We start from the raw sequence: 18,697 nt of genomic DNA, 5'->3' as shown, positions 1-18,697 counted from the left end.
CATCATCATCTTGCTGCATGACTCACTTGCGCAAGGCACTGGCTCGCCATGTGGGCACTCACACAGGCACTCATGTGGGCACTGGCTCACCACGTGAGCACTCATGTGGGCACTGGCTTGCCATGCAGGCACGCTTTCTCATGTTCTTTTTCACCAGGAGGCCCCAGGGATCGAACCCAGGGATCGAACCCAGGTCCTCCTATATGGTAGGCAGAAGCTCTGTCAGTTGAGCCACATTCTCTTCCCCCATGTAGTTTTTGATGGCTGGAAAATGTGCTTACTAAAAATTTCTTCACTTAAGAAGCTCTGAAAATTCTAATACTCTAATTGAGCTGGTTTTCTATTTATCTAATTTTAAAAGTTTACTCTTTGCATTTAGTTTCCTGAAAGATATTAACCAGACCCTCTCAGTTTTGCTTACAGGAATAAGATAACATCTCAAAGCAACACCAGAGAGAATGGTGTCAGGAGTACCTTATGACCCAGGAAATCTGTAACTTTTCTCAGAGACCAAAAAGCTTGATATCCTTGAGTGGTTGGCGGAGAAAGGAGTTGTGAAGACCTTGCTAAACTGTGGTTAATCAGCCGCTGAAAGCCAAGACAGGTTTGGTGTGCTTGAGGCAACACATGCCTGAGAAATTGCACGTACCCTCCTCACAAGACCCTTGGCATCACTTGTTTTTCTTCTCCCCTACCCCTAACTCCCATTCTCACTTGAACTGGTTTTGGGAAGATTTCCCCAGTTCTATGCTTGTGCACTCACAGTAAATCTCCTTCTCACTGAGAGACGTGTTTCTCCTTTGTGGTGCTGGATCAGGTGGGCCCTTCTACTGGAAATAGCTGTGTTATCATAACATTTTCAATAACATTGTTTTATCTTTTCAGACCAGAGTCAAAATATTCATACAGTATTCATACTGCAGTGACTTCCACCCACCCTTTGGTTGCTAGAACTGCCCTTCTTTGGTTATTTCTCTGCTTTCTCAGCTCTTTCTTGACATGTGTAAGCAGAACTGTACTGGTTCCAGCTGCAGTTTGGTCTATCATTGTTGGAATGGCTTCTGCTACGATGTAGTCTTGCAGTTGGTTTACTGTTTCTGGGAGTATAAGATCTTCTATAGTTGTAACCAAAAGACCAATGTGGGTACTCACACAGGCACTCAGCTCGCTGCACCAGCACTGGCTCGCTGCACACGCACAGCTTTCTCTTTTTCTTTTTTACCAGGAGGCCCCAAGGATCGAAACTTGGTCCTTACATATGGTAGGTAGAAGCCCTATCACTTGAACCACATCTGCTTCCCAAGGCTGGTTTCTTAATCTCCTTTCCTAACTCTGCTTCTAGAACATCTATGTCTGTCATAATCATCGTAGCGTCAAGGACTGTGTACATTCCTCCCTTCCTTGCTTTTCATCTGATTTGTTGTCTTCCCATCTCCCTGCGCAAACTAGATTTTAATTTGATGTCCACAAATCCATTTCCTGTCCAAATTATGTAATGCATCTTCAGCATCATGGAAATCCTTAAATTGAACATAAGCAAATCCTCTTGGATGGCTAGTGTAGAAATCAAGTGGAACATACACATCAACTAAAGGACCATAACCAAAAACACGATGTAAATCTTCAGACCTGCTGTCCCCGGCCACATTCCTTACCAAGCAACGTGTTTGGGAAGGGCTGGGAGTGGGTGCAGATACCTGGTGGTGAAGTATTAACTAATAGATTCTCAGCCACCAAACTAACAGACGCAGCAAACAGTCTGCGGCTCCTACCTGACTCCAGAGCTTTTAAACCAAGGAAAGGAGTCAGAACTTCATTCATTTGGACTCAGGGGCCAAAGATTAAGTAACACCTGAACTAACTCCTGATGGATGAGCAGGATGTAGCCAGAAATTGAGGTGGGGAGGGATTTCCAGGCAAAGGTTACAGCAGAGAAAAAGGTGCATTTCAGGCGGACTCCAGTAGCATGCATCATGAGAACTGAAGGTAACCTCACAGTTCTGGAGCAAAGGGATTCTGTGGGAACAGGACCGGAGAGATTCCTGTGAGGTAAGCAGGGATCCTGCCCTGGACGGCGTTGTAGGTCATGCTGAGAAGATGAAACTTACTCCTGAAATGCCGAGAGCCGCAGAAGGCTGAGAGCCATGGGTGACCTACTCACACTGGCATTTTACAAGGGCTACTTGGTAATTCAAGGCATGACCCAGTGAAGTGTCCAGCAGAGAGCTGGGAGTGAGGATCTAGAACTTGGGGCTGGAAGGATCTAGAGCTTGGCGGTCAGCCTGGAGCTCTTTGCCAGTAGGGGGTGCCAATCCACTCTCTTCATTAACAGACTTTAAGTTGAATTAGCCCCTAGGCTGCAGCCCCTGGTGCGTAGGGGAGGAGTTTGTGAAAGGGGAGATAGGTAAGCAAACTCTACTCTGGGATTTCCCCAGGCACTGGAGGGCTCTCCTGAGGAACACTGCAGAGCTGGTGTGTAAACTCTGAATTTTATTCTTGGCAGGATGGGAAGCTTGCGAGCAAAGCCGCTGGTGCAGCAGACTGTCTGGGCTGTGGGGAGGGCAGGGTGGGCAAAGCCTGTGAGACTGGCCCTGCGAGCCTCTTCTGGCAGTGTCTTCGTTTGCCTGATTGGCTATTACAAATACCACAAACTGTTTTTGGCTTCGACATCAGGACTTTATTGGTTTGAGGCTAGGAGAAGTCCAAAGACAGATGTTGGTAAGGCTTGCTTTTCCCCAGAAGACTGCAGCTTTCTCGGGCTGGCTGCTGGCAATCCTTGGGGTTCCCTGGCTTTCCCATAATATGTGGCAATGTCCTCTCCTTTCTTCTAACACTTGGGATTTCCCAGTTCCCTTTAAAATACCCCCAGTAATCCAGATTAGGACCCACCTTAACCCACTTGACCACACCTTAACTGAAAATAAGGTCCTATTTACAACGGGTTCGCATCCATCCAGGTGGAGATCAAGGTTAAGAACATGTGTTTCTTAGGGGACATAGTTCAACCTACCCCAGGCAGGAACACTGTGGACTGCCCATCCACTCCCGCGGCACCAAATCCCCTTTCTTCTTTCTTGGTGATTTCTTAGCCATGGCCAGATGATCCTTTGCCAGTACATTTATACCCAACTTTATAATCCGATGCCTACTTACTTGTTATAAGTGTGTCTCTGGGTTGCTCTTTGCCCACCAACTAACATAATCATTGTGATTACTCTCTGCCTCCTCTCCATTTTGTGGGTACCCCGGAGGGACCTAGAAGTGCTTCCAAGGAGCAGAAATTCAGGCTTGGGTGAGGGTTGGAGGTGGGCAACCTGGGGGGCCACAGGATTTCAGAATATGTAATCACATGTTGGGTTTCTAAGCTACCCAATTTAACAACAATTTATTCTAGAATTAGAAGGTTGTTCTCCCCTCCCCATTCTCCCACAACCCCTGACACTAACTGCTAGAAGTATGTCTTCCATGCATTTGTGTTAAAATGACCTTGTTTTATTTCCTTAGTCTTCTTCCATTCATGTTCAGAGAAACCGGTACTCTTAGGAAATTGTTTAAAATTTGTTCCCCTATCCCCTGTGTTTGGATTATATCCATTCATTCATTCAACACCTTTACTGAGCACCTACTATTAGGCAAACTCCCTGCCCTCATGAAGCTTATATTCTAGAGAAGTGATTATCAGACTGCGTTTGAGTGAGCATATGTGTGTGTAAAATCAAGTAATTATAAGTGCTATGGAGAAAAAATAAAACAGGGTAGCATGGTAAGAGGCTAGAGAGTGATGGGCCTGATATTTTAGATCGGAGGAGTAGACAAGCCCTCTCAGAAGAGGCACTATTTGAACGGCAAACTGATCTAAGTAAGCATATGAGCAAAGTGGAAAGAAGTTTCTAGGAAACGAAGTTTTGGGCAGAGGGAATAGCAAGTGTAAAAGTCCAAGGACTGGGGTGTGTTTACTGTGTTTGAGAATGAGCAAGGAGGCTAGAGCAGCTGGAATGGAGTGGTGGTGAAGAGGGAGTAGTAGGAAGTGAGTCCCAGAATCAGCTATGCCCATGCTAAGGGCGTTTAGAATTTTATTCTAAACAGGATGAGAAGCTGCCCAGTCAGGTTGTGACTCTAGCTCACTTATATTTTTAAGGGAGCACTTTCCTGCTGTGTGGGGCAAGGGAGGAAGCAGGGAGACCAGTTAGGAGGATATTATGTCATCCAGGCAAGAGATGATCGTGATTTGGACAAGGGGGTTAGCAGTGGGGGTGGGGTGAAGTGTTCAGAACCTGGCTCTATTATACAGACAGAGCAACCAGAATTTTCTGATAGAAAAAGATATGGAGTATGAAAGCAAGAGAGGCATAAAAGAAGACGCCAGGGGTTTGGGCCTAAGCGACTGGGTGAGTGTAGTGCCATTTACTGAAAGGGGGGAGTAGCAGGATTGAGGGTGACCAAGTTAAGTTGGTTCCACATGCGGTGGAAGTGGGCAGAAGGTGCTGGTGTTAGGCAGGCACTCTGGAGGGCTGAGGTGACGTCAAATTGGGCATACGAATATGGGTGTTGTCAATGTATAAAGAGTTGTCAATGTTTAAACAGTTGTCAATGTGTAAAGAGTTGTCAATGTACAAATAGTTGTCCATGTATAAATAGTTTTGAAAGCCCAGAGCTACATCATGGGTTGGCAACCTTTTTCTGTATAGAGCCATATTGTAAACATTTTCAGCTTTGTAGCCATAGTCTCTGTCACAGCTACTTAACCTTGCCATTGAAGGAAGAAAGCAGCCGTAGACGATATGTGAATGAGAGACAGGCAGTAAGCCGGATTTGACCCACAGGCTGTAGTTTGCCAACACTGGGACTAGATGACATCACTTAGGGAAAGTATGAAAAGAGAAGGGAAGAACCCAGAGCCCTGGGGTTGCTCCAACATTTAGAAAGTGGGAAGAGGAGGACCTGAGAGACTGAAGAACAGCAAGCAGCAAGCTAAGAGGGAGTCGGGTGGCATGGAAGCCAAGAAAGAAAATGTTTCAAGGTGGACAAACAGATACTGTGAATCACTAAATATTGTGAAAGACTTTGAAATGGGCAAAATTTTAAAAAAAAATTAGTGTTCTGTCTAGCATACCCTTAAGGTTATCTCTGACTTTCATTGTCTTTGAGCTATTTTACAATTTTTTAATTGCAGAAAACTGATAACGCAAATGATTCTTGTCCGCAGAAATAAATTAGGTTCAGTGGCCTGAACCTAATTCAGGTGATAAGTGCCCTGTAGGTACACCCATTTTGCATCTGCTTGTAAATTCATGTTAGCATTCCTTAAATTACCTATATATGTGTGCTTCATTGAATTCTTCTTTGAACTGATTATAACATCTTACTAGTTCCCTCATTGGATGTGTTCATTTCATATTTGTGTGTGAGTCTTCACTTTACCTTTTAAAATAATTGTTCTTTTAATAGTGGCGATTGAGTAAAATATGGATTGAGAATGGACCACTGAAGTTGGCAACCTGGAAATCATGGTGACTTTGATAAGAGTTATTTTGGGGTGGTAGGAGGAAAATTTTGATCGGGACAGATTGTATAAAGCTAAAATAATGAAGACAGTGTATGCATTATGGACACAGGAATTAAAATACCAATGCAACAGGTTTGGAGAGAGCAGAACAAAATCACACATAAATAGAAATAGATGACAGAGATGGAAATGCAGAGGAAAGGATGGTACATGCCATCCCTCGAGCATGTCGAAGTATGGCCCATCGAATGACCTGGTCTGCTTGCTAAAAATCATGCCGTATCCTAGGCAGGAGGAATCCTCTGGGATGGAGTCCAGAAATGTACATTTTAAGCAAGTACTGTGGTGAGTTCTTAACACCAGAACTATGTTTTATTTTTTTTTCACAGTTTTATTGAGATATATTCACATGCCATACATTCCATCCAAAAGATATAATCAATAGCTTTTAGAACAGTCAGTGTTGTGCATTCACCACCACAGAATCTTTAGAACAATTTCATTATTCCAGAAAGAAAAACCCCACACCCCTTAGCAATCACCTCTCAGCCTCTCTATCCTTCCCCAGCCCTATATAATCACTAATCTACTTCCCTTTTTATAAATTGATTAATATTTACATTTTATATAAATGGAATCATACAATAAGTAGTACTTTATATCTGGTTTCCTTCAGTTAGCCTAATATTTTTGTTTTTGTCTTTTTGCCTGATACATCTTGTATCATTAACATACCTTTATTCAGATTCGAAGAGAAACAGTCACATATGCAATATCACCCATCTTCATATTTCACATGAGCTGTCAGTATGCTATACAGTCCCGTTACATTTTTTTAGCTTTCCTTCTAGTAATAGACCTTCCCTTTCAACCACTGTCATACCCATATAATTGCGCTGCTTGTTACAAACACTATGATGTGCTTTCACCTTTTCTACTCATTTCCAAAGATGAACAACCCTTTTAAGACTTCTGTACAGAAGAACATTGGTTTTAAGGCTTGTGGTTCTGCAGAGTCTCTCGCCCGCTGCCCATATGAAGTCGGGTCCTCTCCATTCCGGTCCCGAGCTGTTGAGTGACAACCTCTCCCGATGTCCTTCCCCCGAGTGTGGCGAAAACGTGACCACAGTGAGTGTCAAGGGTCCGACCGGGCGTCTGGGAGGGATCGGGAAGTGGCGGAGCTGGAGGTAAGGGAACCGGACCGACGGCGGACACTGGGGACCAGAGCGCGCGGAGGCGGCGGCGGCGATAGAGAGGGGCCGGGGGCGGCTGGGAGGGAAGGGGGAACCGCGCAACCGAAGGGGGCAGGGTCTAGCGTCGGGTGGGCAGGGGCCTGGGGCAGCCCCGGCTGCGGTGGCCCCGGGGCGGGGAGTTTCGCGCCTCTGGCGTCCTGGGCGCGGGGCGGGGCGGGCTCGGCGCCCGAAGTCAGTGGCCCCAGGCCAGCTCGGCGCGTCCTGGCAGGAGGGGAGGGCACGGCGGCATCATGGGGTCCGGAGACTTGGAGTTGATTTTTGACCGCGTGGGCCACTTCGGCAGGTGGGGAGTTCGGTGGAGGGAGGTGGAGAGGAGTGGAGTGAGAGCCACGTGGATGGAGGCGCCGGTAGGAGTCAGTTCTTTGCGGAGTTCTCGCCTTGCGCCAGGGATCCTAAGACATCGCCCCCTCGCCTTTCCCAGGAAGTCAGGAGACAGGCGTCCACATTCCTGGCCCGGACTGGGCTGTGCTCCCTAACTCGGGCGGCGGGACCTCCCCGCAGCTAGAAGAGAGGCGCTGGGGCTCGCCTGGGGGGTGGGGGGAGCCGGGCTAGCCACGCGCGCCCGCTGCCTGGCAGGTGGGACCCAGGGTGCGCCCTCCGCACAGTGCCAGGAGCCAGTGCCTGGAGGGCCAAGTCACAGGAGTGGAGAAGTGACTGGCCCTGGCGGCCAGTTTCTCTAATCCGCCAAACGGTCTCCCCTTTCACTTCCCCAAAGGAGGGCAGCCTGGCGCGCGCGTAGGCTCCCTCTCAGTGCCTGGCAGGTATTGCTCCAGGAACAACAGTTGGTCCAAGGCTGTTGCGTTTTAATAGAAACCTGCTGTATTCCAAATTACACCCGTCCTCGCTTCAACACGATGCTTTAATTCGTTTAATGCCCAGAAGGACCCTGCAATGGAGTTGTCAGAATTCTTATTTTCCTGAATGGTAAAGGGAGGCTGGTAGGGCCAAGGACCCACAGCTACCACGTGGCGCCGTCTAGATTTAACCCACCTGGTTACCTTTGTACACCTGGAACCCACTTTTCATTTGTTAAATTAATTTACATTTTTTAAAAAATTTATTTATTCACTCTTTCCTTCTCTTCCGGAGAACCCTCCTCTCTGGACTCCACGTGCTTTGGGAGGAGAGGCAGCTGGGTGTGGGGCCAGACAGCTCAGGACCTCGGGTGTGAGCTGAGTCTGGGTCCTGCGCTGCCATTTACCTTATTGTGCCTCTGGGTCTAATCCGAGGCTCGGTTTCCTATTCATAAAATGGGAGTGATCACCATCACTGTGGAGTCCCTTTTCCAAGTTGAAAGTACGGGAAAGTGGGGTACAAATCCCAATGTCTGCAGCAAAGGAGGTGCTTGAGTGGGGGGTGGGGGGAGCAGGAGCTTGCCGCCTCCTTCCACCGGTGCCTGCGCTGTTGAATGCTGAGCTGTGCCTGGCTCTCTCCTAAAGCTCTTTGTGCAAGTTAACTCTTTTATTTTTCACCCAAGCCCTATGAAGTTGTTAGTGTCACCTTCCTTTTACAGATAGGAAAAACTGGGGTTTCTGGCCGAGTCACAAACCTCGTAATGGAGCAGGTTTGGGCGCCGGCTCCGCGGACCTCGGCAGCCCAGGCACTCAGCCAAAGCAAGGGCTCCTACCTGAAATTAAGTACCAGCCCCCAGACTCTGCCGGGCCCTTTATGCGTGTCTTCATTTTATCCTTCCGGAAGTAGAATAGCATGTGGAGTAAAAGACCAGCTCTGAGGGTAGGTCTGGGTTCTGATCCCAGCTCTACCACTTATTAACTTGATCATTTTGAGCATTTGGCTTACCACTTCCCCAGCTGGAAAATGGGACTAACAGTAGTCGTGGAGGGCTCTAGGCGCACTCTCTCATTTCATCCTCACAATAACCCTACAAGGTGGAAGGTACGAATACCATTCTTTTTTTTTTAAAGATTTATTTATTTTATTTCTCTCCCCTTCCCTCCCCCCGTTGTCTGTTCTCTGTGTCTATCTGTGTGTTCTTCTTTGTCCGCTTCTGTTGTTGTCAGCAGCACAGGAATCTGTGTTTCTTTTTGTTGTGTCATCTTGTTGTGTCAGCTCTCCGTGTGTGTGGTGCCATTCCTGGGCAGGCTGCACTTTCTTTCGCGCTGGGCGGCTCTCCTTACGGGGCGTACTCCTTGTGCGTGGGGCTCCCCTAAGTGGGGACACCCCTGCGTGGCACGGCATTCCTTGCGCGCATCAGCACTGCGCATGGGCCAGCTCCACACGGACGCCCTAACCACTGGGCCAAGTCCGCTTCCCAGGAATACCATTCTTTACTCATGTGTTGTAGGGATTAACGAAGGTAGTTATATTGGTATGTGTTTGGCTAAGGTGCTGTAAGAAAGAGATCCTTCAAACAGGTTTTCTCCCTCCGATAACTGCCCAGGGCAGGTTGACAGATTCTGTTCCATGGGTTCTTCCAGGGCCTTGAGTGGGTGGGTGATCTCTGCCATTCTCAGTGTGGTGCTCCCTTCCTGCCTCTGGGGCAGCTGCTCCCTTGTCCTCCTCCCCATGGTCCAGTGGAGCTTCTCATAGTGGAAGGAGACAGTGGATTTTAGGACACAGCTCTTAGTTGGCCATAATGATATATGCTCATGTCTTATCATTCAGTAAGTTCTCAATAAATCGTGGCTATTATTGTTACCTGAGCCTCATATTGGTGGGGAGAAGTGACTTGTGGAAGCAGTTTGAAGGAGGGAAAATGGTAATGAGCCAATACTTACCACAGAAGGGCACACAGGTCGACTGCATCAAGGTTCCCCATTTTCCCTCTGTATTTGCTTCAATTAGTCTCTTATGGATAGAAAGGGAGACTAATGTGTGATAGTTAGTCTCTCTCCACCCCCATCACTCCCTTGTCTGTTTGCTCATTGTTTTTGCTTGTTTGCTCATTGTCTTGCTTATTGCTTTTGCTTGTTGTTTGCTCATTGTCTTGCTCGTTTTTGCTCATTGTCTGCTCATCATTTTGCTTGATGTCTGCTTGTTGTTTTGCTTTATGTTTGCTCATTATTTGTCTTCTTTAGGAGGCACCGGGAACTGAACCTGGGACCTCCTATATGGGAGGCAAGCACTCAACTGCTTGAGCCACATCCATTTCCTGCTCATTTGTTTTTGCTTGTTGTCTGCTTATTGCTTGCTCATTGTCTTGCTCCGTTGTTTTTGCTCATTGTTTTTGCTCAGTGTCCGCTCATTGTTTGTCTTCTTTAGGAGGCACCAGGAACTGAACATGGGACCTCCTATGTGGGAAGCAGGCACTCAACTGCTTGAGCCACATCTGCTCCTGTTTAGTCTTCTCTTAAGGCAGGGTTCTTAACCTTTTTTGTTCCATGGACCCCTTTACCAGTAAGGTGAAAACTGTGGACCCTTTACTAAGTCCACACTATACTGTGTATTATTTAATAACTATGTCACACCTACACCATATGTCCTTACAAGAATAATTTTTTTTAAAATTTAAATTCAAGCTTATTGACCCCTTGTTAGGAACCCCTGCCTAAAGGAAACCTGGTTGAAAATTTTAAGTAGGGAAACCGGATTAACACTTATTTTTAGGATAAGCACTATTTTACTTACCTTTGAGGAGAAAAGCAGGACACCCTGTGGAGAATTAAAAAGCCATTCCAGGACTTGTTCTGAAACCATGGAGAGGGAATTAAGGAAACTGGGGTTCGGATATCTATGTTGGGATTATCTAAGAACTTGGATCCCTGAGTTGTCTGGGAATGTGGAGAGGGATGGTTTAAAATTTCATAGTTGGAGTGTGGAGCCTGTAATGCATCCACATCTATGCATTTAAGAGGTTCTGGTATTTTTGTTTGTGTTCTTTGTGTTTTTTGTGTTTTTTTTTTAACTTAGAAAACTTACTTTTTAGCTCTTCTTTTTGACTTAGGCTTATGAACAAATAATAACTAGCTCTCATATGCACCTACAGTGTGCTACAGTGTTTTATATATATTCATTTTGTTCCTATTTTCAGAGGAGAAAACTGCCTCACAAAAGGTCAGGCATCCTTCCCAAAGGCACAAGTGGTCAGGGCAGAGCCATGGTTTAAACCTTGTCAGTCTAGCCCCCAGGTGCATTCTTTGCTGAGGTAGTACAAATCTCTGTAAGGGAGGGAGTGCTATGTTAGAGGACCAGCGGCTTGTTTATGCAAGAAGTTGTCCTTGAAACAGGGAATGATACACCTTAAGTGACGGCTGCCTGGGTGCCATGACCATGGTCGTGGCAGATGCACACTCCCATGAGGCCACAGGTAGTGTGCACAGGCCAGAGCAGAGCCTGCCTGAGGCTCTGTGGCGACTTGTGGCCTGCAGGGTAGAAGGGTCAAGCACTGACCCCTTGGGCTGTTTGAGCCACTGAGGCTCCAGGCCTGATCTCAGCCTGCTCTTCCTGCTCTGACCCTGCATGGAATGGAGCTGGGCTGACTTCTGATCACTTTTCTTCTGGAAAAACAGAGCTGGTTCCCACTGGCCCCATGGACTTACACAACCAGGGTGCCAAGCTCTTCTCCTGGTTGCTCTCTGCGTCCCACAGAAACCCTGAAAACAGTAATTTGTATGTTTTCCTTCTCTTTCCATTGCAGAGGAAAGCCACATAGTTCCCGTTGCCTTTTGCTTTGCGTTTCTTTTCCCCCTCTGGACTAGCTACCAAGGCCAGTGCCAGACGCAGAGTTCAGTTTTGAAACTGTGGCCAACACAACCAGCTTATGGTGTCCTTTTTTTTTTTTTTTTGGTGTCCTGATAGTCACATGTTTTAAATTGATGCCATCTCACGTACTGTTTATCTACATGACGTTCTCTGAGAACTGAGTCACGGAGGCCAAATATCAGCATTGCCAGCTTGGCAGTCATGCCTGTGGAGGCGGGGGCTCGCGAAGTTGATAACTTCATGGCACCATGCCTGGGACTTCGCCTCTCATTGTCGCTTGTGATAGTCTCCAAAGCTGGGTGTGTTTACTCATGGTAGGCAGAGGTGATCCTTCAAGATGCCAGAAGAAAACACCCGTTTTCATATAAATGTCGGTATATAATAAATAGGCAGATATATAAATTTATGTTCTTAACATACACATCAATTCCTATGATATGGCTGTGGATTTATATATGTGCTCATTTTATATGTACGCGTTCTCTCTCACACACACGTTCGTTTTTATTGCTGATGGGGAACACTTGTCATGATGTTTTGGATACACTGACCTGTTGAATACCTCTCTTTACCAGAGATACTGAGAAGGCATCAACTTCATTCCCTTTCATTCTTTGCCCAAGGGGTTCTGTGACGTTGTCGAGACACTGCACACTGTGCTAGGTGCCACTAGAGATACTAGAGTGGCTGAGCCACAGTTTCTACCCTTATGAGATTTTCATCTACCTTTTATGGAACTTCTTTAGTTGGTTTGGTAGAGAAATAGAAAGCATTCACCTTGTGTGCTTTAAATATCAATGTAAATCACAGGATGGCACTTCAGTTGCATATTGTAGTTATAGAGGAGAAATGTGTCAATAAGTCTAGCTCACTCTCAAGGGGCAAGGACTGAGAATTAATCTCCACCTCCTTTAGAAGGGGTGGTGTCTACACATATTAGTTGGAATTCTACTCTAAGAAAGATGTGTCCCTTCTTACCTTTTAATTTATTTGTTCAGTCATTTATTTATATCAGTATGAACTCGTAAATATTTATTTTTTATCCTTAAACTGTATATACTTGTACTTTGGGATATAATTCAATACTACAGTATTTATTTTTTTACTCAAATTGTTCCAGTTTTGTCATCACTCTTTTAGGTTGTCTTCTGTATCTCTTTAACATGCGCCTATCCTTTTGTGTGTTTTTTTTAAGATTGATTTACTTTATGTATTTCCTCCCCTTCGCCCCTTCCCCGGTTGTCTGTTCTCTGTGTCTATTTGCTGCGTCTTCTTCTTTGTCTGCTTCTGTTGTTGTCAGCAGCACGGGAATCTGTATTTCTTTTTGTTTTTGTTGCGTCATCTGGTTGTGTCAGCTCTCCATGTGGGCAGTGCCATTCTTAGTCAGGCTGCACTTTCTTTTGCACTGGGTGGCTCTCCTTACGGGGCACACTTCTTGCGTGTGGGGCTCCCCTATGCAGGGGACACCCCTGCGTGGCACGGCACTCCTTGCATGCATCAGCACTGCACATGGGCCAGCTCCACATGGGTCAAGGAGGCCCGGGGTTTGAACCGCGGACCTCCCATGTGGTAGACGGATGCCCTAACCACTGGGCCAAATCTGCTTCCCTATCCTTTTGTTTTCTAAGTGCTCCCTTATTTTTTTAAAAAAAATATTTATTTATTATTTATTTCTCTCTCCCCCCCCCAGTTGTCTGCTCTCTGTGTCCATTCACTGTGTGTTCTTCTGTGTCCACCTGTACTCTTGTCAGTGGCACCTGGAATCTGTGTCTCTTTTTGTTGCATCATCTTGCTGCGTCAGCTCTCTGTGTGTGGTGCCATTCCTGGGTAGGTTGCACTTTTTTCGCACCGGGCACCTCTCATTATGGGGTGCACTCCTTGTGCATGGGGCTCCCCTACGCAGGGAACACCCCTGCATGGCATGGCACTGCTTGTGCACATCAGCACGGTGTGTGGGCTAGCTCATCACATGGGTCAGGAGGCCCTGGGTTTGAATCTTGGACCTCCCATGTGGTAGGTGGATGTCCACTCCTTTGGGCCAAATCTGCTTCCCTTCCTTACTTTTTAATACAACAAGTTGCTCCAGGCTTATCTTGTATCTTCCCTGTTCTGGTCCTAGAATCAACATTTTCCCAGTAATTCCTGACTCCTTTAATTAGAGAATGGTTTTTAGACATCAAGATCAGGGCATTGGGTATGCTAATTGCTACTGGGATGTCTTTGTTTCTAGGCCTTCTCAGAACACAGAGCTAAGTAATTCAGTTGAGTCTTATTATTTGTGATAGTTATGTTCTATGAAGTTGCTGCGAACACTGAATTTGTGAATACTGAACCATTTCTTTTAGGGGAAATACAAAGTTAGGTTCCTAACAGCCTCTGGCCACAACATTTTTGTCAACCAGTCAACACATAACCTTGCTTTATGTGTGTTTCTGTTTAAAGATACTGTATTTAATAAATATTGTTGATCATTAGCATTAAACTCATGGCCAACAGCTCTTGAACAAAGCTTATCTAACACACGTTTTCTCTGTATGGCACTTTACAACCCTCTGTTCTTAGGAATGAAAGCACTTTGGCCCTAAGCTCGGGGACCATTTTAAACAGTGAGATCATCAATACATTAAAATGTAAAAAAATATGGCACTAAATATCCCATGAAAAGGACACTTGTTTACAATATGAAGGCTGAAACAATAAGGCAGAGCATTGCCTTGTTGCCCTTAACTGAGAACGCGCATGTCAGGCAACTCAAGCTTTTTGTTGTTCTGTGCATGTCTGCTGATGACTGTGAAAGCACCGTGAGAATTGATTTTGGGGTTATAAATAAATTTTAGCAAGTAGGCAAATTTGCAAATATGGAATCCATGAATAATGAAGATCAACTCTATATTTACTAATCCATGCTTACAGACGTATCTGTAATTGCTTATATATATATCCATCTGTATGCCTATTAAGCTTAAGCATGGTGGAGTCCCTATATATTTGCTTATGTTCTTTCTCAGCCCATAGACAAGGTTTTTCTCTCTTTGTAGATTCCAGATATTCCTCTACGTTGTATGTGCCTTCCAGAACACCTCTTGCGGCATCCACTATTTGGCTTCTGTGTTCATGACAGCCACCCCCCACTATGTCTGCAAACCCCCAGGCAATGTGAGTATGGTTCTTTTCCACCAGGACACCACTTTGGGGTTGGAGGACATCTGGGCCCTGTTTTCCCCAGGCCAGGAAGATCACATTGCCCTGCAGCTGCAGAATGGCACAATTTGGGAGCTCACTGGGTGTCACATGTACTGGAGGGAGAATGCAGTTCATTTGGAGTATGACTACCACGGCAGTAAGCATGAATTTCCGTGCTCGGGCGGGTACATCTATGACTGGAGAAAGTGGGAAAGCACCGTGGTGACCGAGTGGAATCTGGTCTGTCACCAAGAATGGCTCGCAAAGATGATCCAGCCTACATTTATGCTTGGAGTCCTGCTGGGAGCAGTGATTTTCGGCTACCTTTCTGACAGGTAAAATGAAATGTGTCGCATTGTTGCATTAGTTTGGAGACCATTTTCTTTTCTGGTTTTCTGAGGAGACAGAATTATGTCCACAATTTCCATCATTTTTGTACCTTCTCTCCAAATACCTACCACCTTGCTGGTCTGTTATTTAGGGAGGCAAAATAACATAGTGGTAAAAAAAAAAACAAAAAAAAACATAGTGGTGAGGGGATGGGCAATGAAGCCAGTCTCCTGTGTTCAAATCCTGGCCCTACTACTTATAAGGGGTGGAGCCTGGGCAAATCACCTAACTATCTGTGCTTCAGTATCTCATATGTAAGCTGGTGATGAAAATAATAGCACTCACTTCAGAGGACTGTTGCAAAATTAATACAGAAAAAGTACCCTGGACACATAACTACTTAATTGTTCTCAGCTGTTACTTTGAATATTTTTTCTTTAAAAAGACTTGCTTTTTAAGAGGTTTAACCTTGTCCTAAACAGTAGTATTTATGAAATTGTGGTTTTGATATACCAACTATCTATTTCAAAAATTCATATTAAAATGAACACATAACTCTTGAAATAAAGCGAGCTCACCTGTGTATATACACAGGCCACACTTTATTTTTATTTTTTTAAAGATTTATTTTTTATTGATTTCTCTCCCCTTCCCACCCCCTGCCCCAGTTGTCTCCTCTCTGTGTCCATTAGCTGTGTGTTCTTCCATGTCTGCTTCCTTGTTGTTTTGTTGTCAGCAGCACCAGGAAACTGTGTCTATTCTTGTTGCATCATCTTGCTGTGTCGGCTCTCCATGTGTGCGGAGCCATTCCTGGGCAGGCTGAACTTTCTTTTCCACTGGGTGACTCTCCTTACGGGGTGCACTCCTTGTGTGTGGGGCTCCCCTACGCGGGGGACACCCCTGCATGGCACAGCCCTCCTTACGCGCATCAGCACTGTGCATGGGCCAGCTCCATATGGGCCAGGGAGGCCCTGGGTTTGAACTGTGGACCTCCCATGTGGTAGGCAGACGCCCTATCCGTTGGGCCAAGTCCGCTTCCCAGGCCACACTTTAAATACCTGCTTTTTAAGAGACCAGTTTACTTGAGCCACGTAGTTGTGAATTTTACAGCCATGTGCTGGACACTGGCAATCTAAAGATAGTAGTGTAGGTTGGGAATCCCTGCCCTTGGGGCATGCCAGTCTAGTGGGGCCAGCAAACATGTCCAAAGAAAAATTATAGGCTATTGTTGTAGCCAGGACTTAACTAGAAGTGTAAGCTACAGAGACAAGAAGTATGGATGCTGTGACAGTTTGAAATTCTTTCGTGAATCCCAAAAAGAGAAAGAGTATGTTTTTGAGCTAATCCACCCCTGTGGGTGTGAGACCGTTTTGACTGACATAAACGGAGACACAGGAGAAAAAGGAAGCCGCTGTATTATATTGGTCCTGCCATGTTAGAGAGAGGACTGCAGGAAAACAGAGGAGCCATGAGAGGCAGAGAGAGGTCCTGGAGTCTGGAACCAGGAGAGCACAGAAGCACGGAAAGAGACCCCCAAGGGGCTGGGCCCACAGAGCAGCCCTTGGCCGAGGAGACAAGCCCTGCCATATGCCCAATTACCGCACGGCAGCATGCCAGGATTACCAGTAACATCTCTGATCGTGCCTTAATTTGGACATCTCCTGGCCTCAGAATTGTAAGCTTTAACCCAAAATAAAATTTCCATTCTAAAAGCCAATCCATTTCTGTACTTTGCATCGGCAGCCCTGTGGCAAACTAAGACTAATGTCTAGAGAAAGAAATGCCCAGGTCTTTAACCAGGGGATCAGGGAACACTTCCTGCTACCCAACCATATCCTCTCCAGGAAGCGGCAATTGAATAAGGGAATTGGAACAGAAGTGGAGTCTAGTCATATGATAGCTGAATGTTTTAATTTTTAAGAAACTTCTACTCCATAGCTATGTTCTGGGGAGGTGTGAAAGTTAGGGTGTCAGTGGAGAGAGGGACAAAATATATATTTGGGGAGCAAGGTAAAAAAGTTTTAGGTGTTATGAATCACTTATTTATGTTGGAGCTCAGTGATTGTAAGATGGGCACGAAATGCCCAAGAAGTTGGTGGAGAGGCTCTTCCCACCACTCACCTTGAAGGCTTAGTTTATTGAGTGGCCTAAAAGACGACTTTCTCTCTCTCTTTTTTTTAATTTGAAAAGTTGCGAGTTAAAACAATCATGCATGCCATGCAGGATTCTCTTGCATCTTCCCACCACCAATACCTTACATTGTTGTGACACATTGTTACAAAGATGAAAGAACATCATCATAACATTACTGGTATCTATAGTCCAAAGTTTATATTTGGTGTATTTTTTCCCACAAATCATCCTATTTTAACACCATCATTAGTATTATATATTTGTTATAGTTCATGAGACAGCATTCTCATATTTGTACTGTAAACCACGTCCATCATCTACTATGGGGTTCTATGCCTTGTACGGTCCCCTGCCTTGTACAATCCATCCAAAGTGTACACTCATTGGCTCTCAGTTTCAGCAGAGTTGTGCTGTCATCAGCTCAGTCCATTTCAGAACATTTTCATTACTCCAAAAGGAAAAATCCCGTACCTTCTTATACTTCCCCATTATTGACTCTTAGCATTGATATAGTACCTTCTTTGCCATTGCTGTAAAAATATTACAATATTACTGTTAACTGTAGTCTATAAATCAGTTGTATTTTTCTCATGTATCTCCATATTTTTAACATCTTGTAATAAAGGAAAATTCTTGTATTTGTACTATTAACCATATCCACTATCAAAATCACCATGTTATACAGTCCCTAGATTATCCTTTAGTTTTCTTTCAGTTGACATTAACCTCCCTGGACTACCTGTTTCAGCCACAATCACATCTATAAACCTGCAGTGTTTACTATACTCCTATAATGTGTTATCATCAATTCTAACCATTTTCCCACATTTACAATTCCCCCTATTAAACATTCTGTACACATTCAGCCTCAGCTCCTCCTTCTCAGCCCACGTTCTAGCTCCTAGTAATCTATGTGCTATAGATTAATTCCATGAATTTACTCATCATATTTAGTTCATATCAGTGAGACCATACAATATTTGTCCTTTGTCCTGGCTTATGTCACACAACATAATGTCCTCAGTTTTCATCCATGTTGTCATATGCATCCCAGGTTCATTTTTTTCTTACAGCTGAATAGTATTCATATTGTATATACTACATTTTGTTTACCTATTCATTGGTTGATAAATACTTGGGTTGTTTCCATCTTTTAGCAATTGTGAATAATGCTGCTATGAACATCGGTGTATGCATGTCTGCTTGCGCTTGCTTTCAGTTCTGAATATATTCCTACTAGTGGATTGCTGGATCATATGGCAGGCTACTTTTAACTGAAGTCCAAAGGAAGCAAGAAGTAAAATCAGGAATAAGGAAGAATATTCATAGGCTGAGGCAAGAGAGGGAGAATAGGCAGGACTTGAGAGAGGTATTGGGTGGTGTGATGGTTAGGCTAATGTGTCACTTGGCAGGGTCTTGGTGTCCAGTTGTTTGGTCAAGCAACCACTGGGCTAATTGTACTACAAAGGCATTTCATGGACTTTAGCCATCAGTGAGTTGATTACATGTATTTCTGATTACATCTACAATCAACTGAGGAGATTGCCATCAGCAATGAGTGACATCGCATCTAATCAGTTGAAGACCTTAAAAGAAGTGATTTCAACATTCAAGGAAAGAATGTCCATCT

General features: G+C 45.1%; 1 protein-coding gene and 1 pseudogene across 1 annotated transcript in view; one reads left to right on the top strand and one right to left on the bottom strand.

The window, feature by feature from the left end:
• Positions 1 to 967: 967 nt before the first annotated feature.
• LOC101439704 (serine/arginine-rich splicing factor 10 pseudogene) lies at positions 968 to 2,088 on the bottom strand (annotated as a pseudogene).
• A 4,791-nt stretch (positions 2,089 to 6,879) lies between these two features.
• Positions 6,880 to 18,697, top strand: part of SLC22A16 (solute carrier family 22 member 16) — a 47,285-nt gene continuing 35,467 nt past the window's right edge. Inside the window, exons 1-2 of the mRNA XM_058307286.2 lie at positions 6,880 to 7,042; positions 14,460 to 14,939. Coding sequence (XP_058163269.1) covers positions 6,990 to 7,042; positions 14,460 to 14,939 — 533 coding nt within the window. The 5' untranslated portion in view covers positions 6,880 to 6,989. The remainder of the gene's footprint in view (positions 7,043 to 14,459; positions 14,940 to 18,697) is intronic.

The sequence above is a fragment of the Dasypus novemcinctus genome, chromosome 11 (assembly GCF_030445035.2).
Source record: "Dasypus novemcinctus isolate mDasNov1 chromosome 11, mDasNov1.1.hap2, whole genome shotgun sequence".
Classification (NCBI taxonomy): Eukaryota; Metazoa; Chordata; class Mammalia; order Cingulata; family Dasypodidae; genus Dasypus; species Dasypus novemcinctus.
This window is presented reverse-complemented; position numbering and strand designations above follow the sequence as displayed.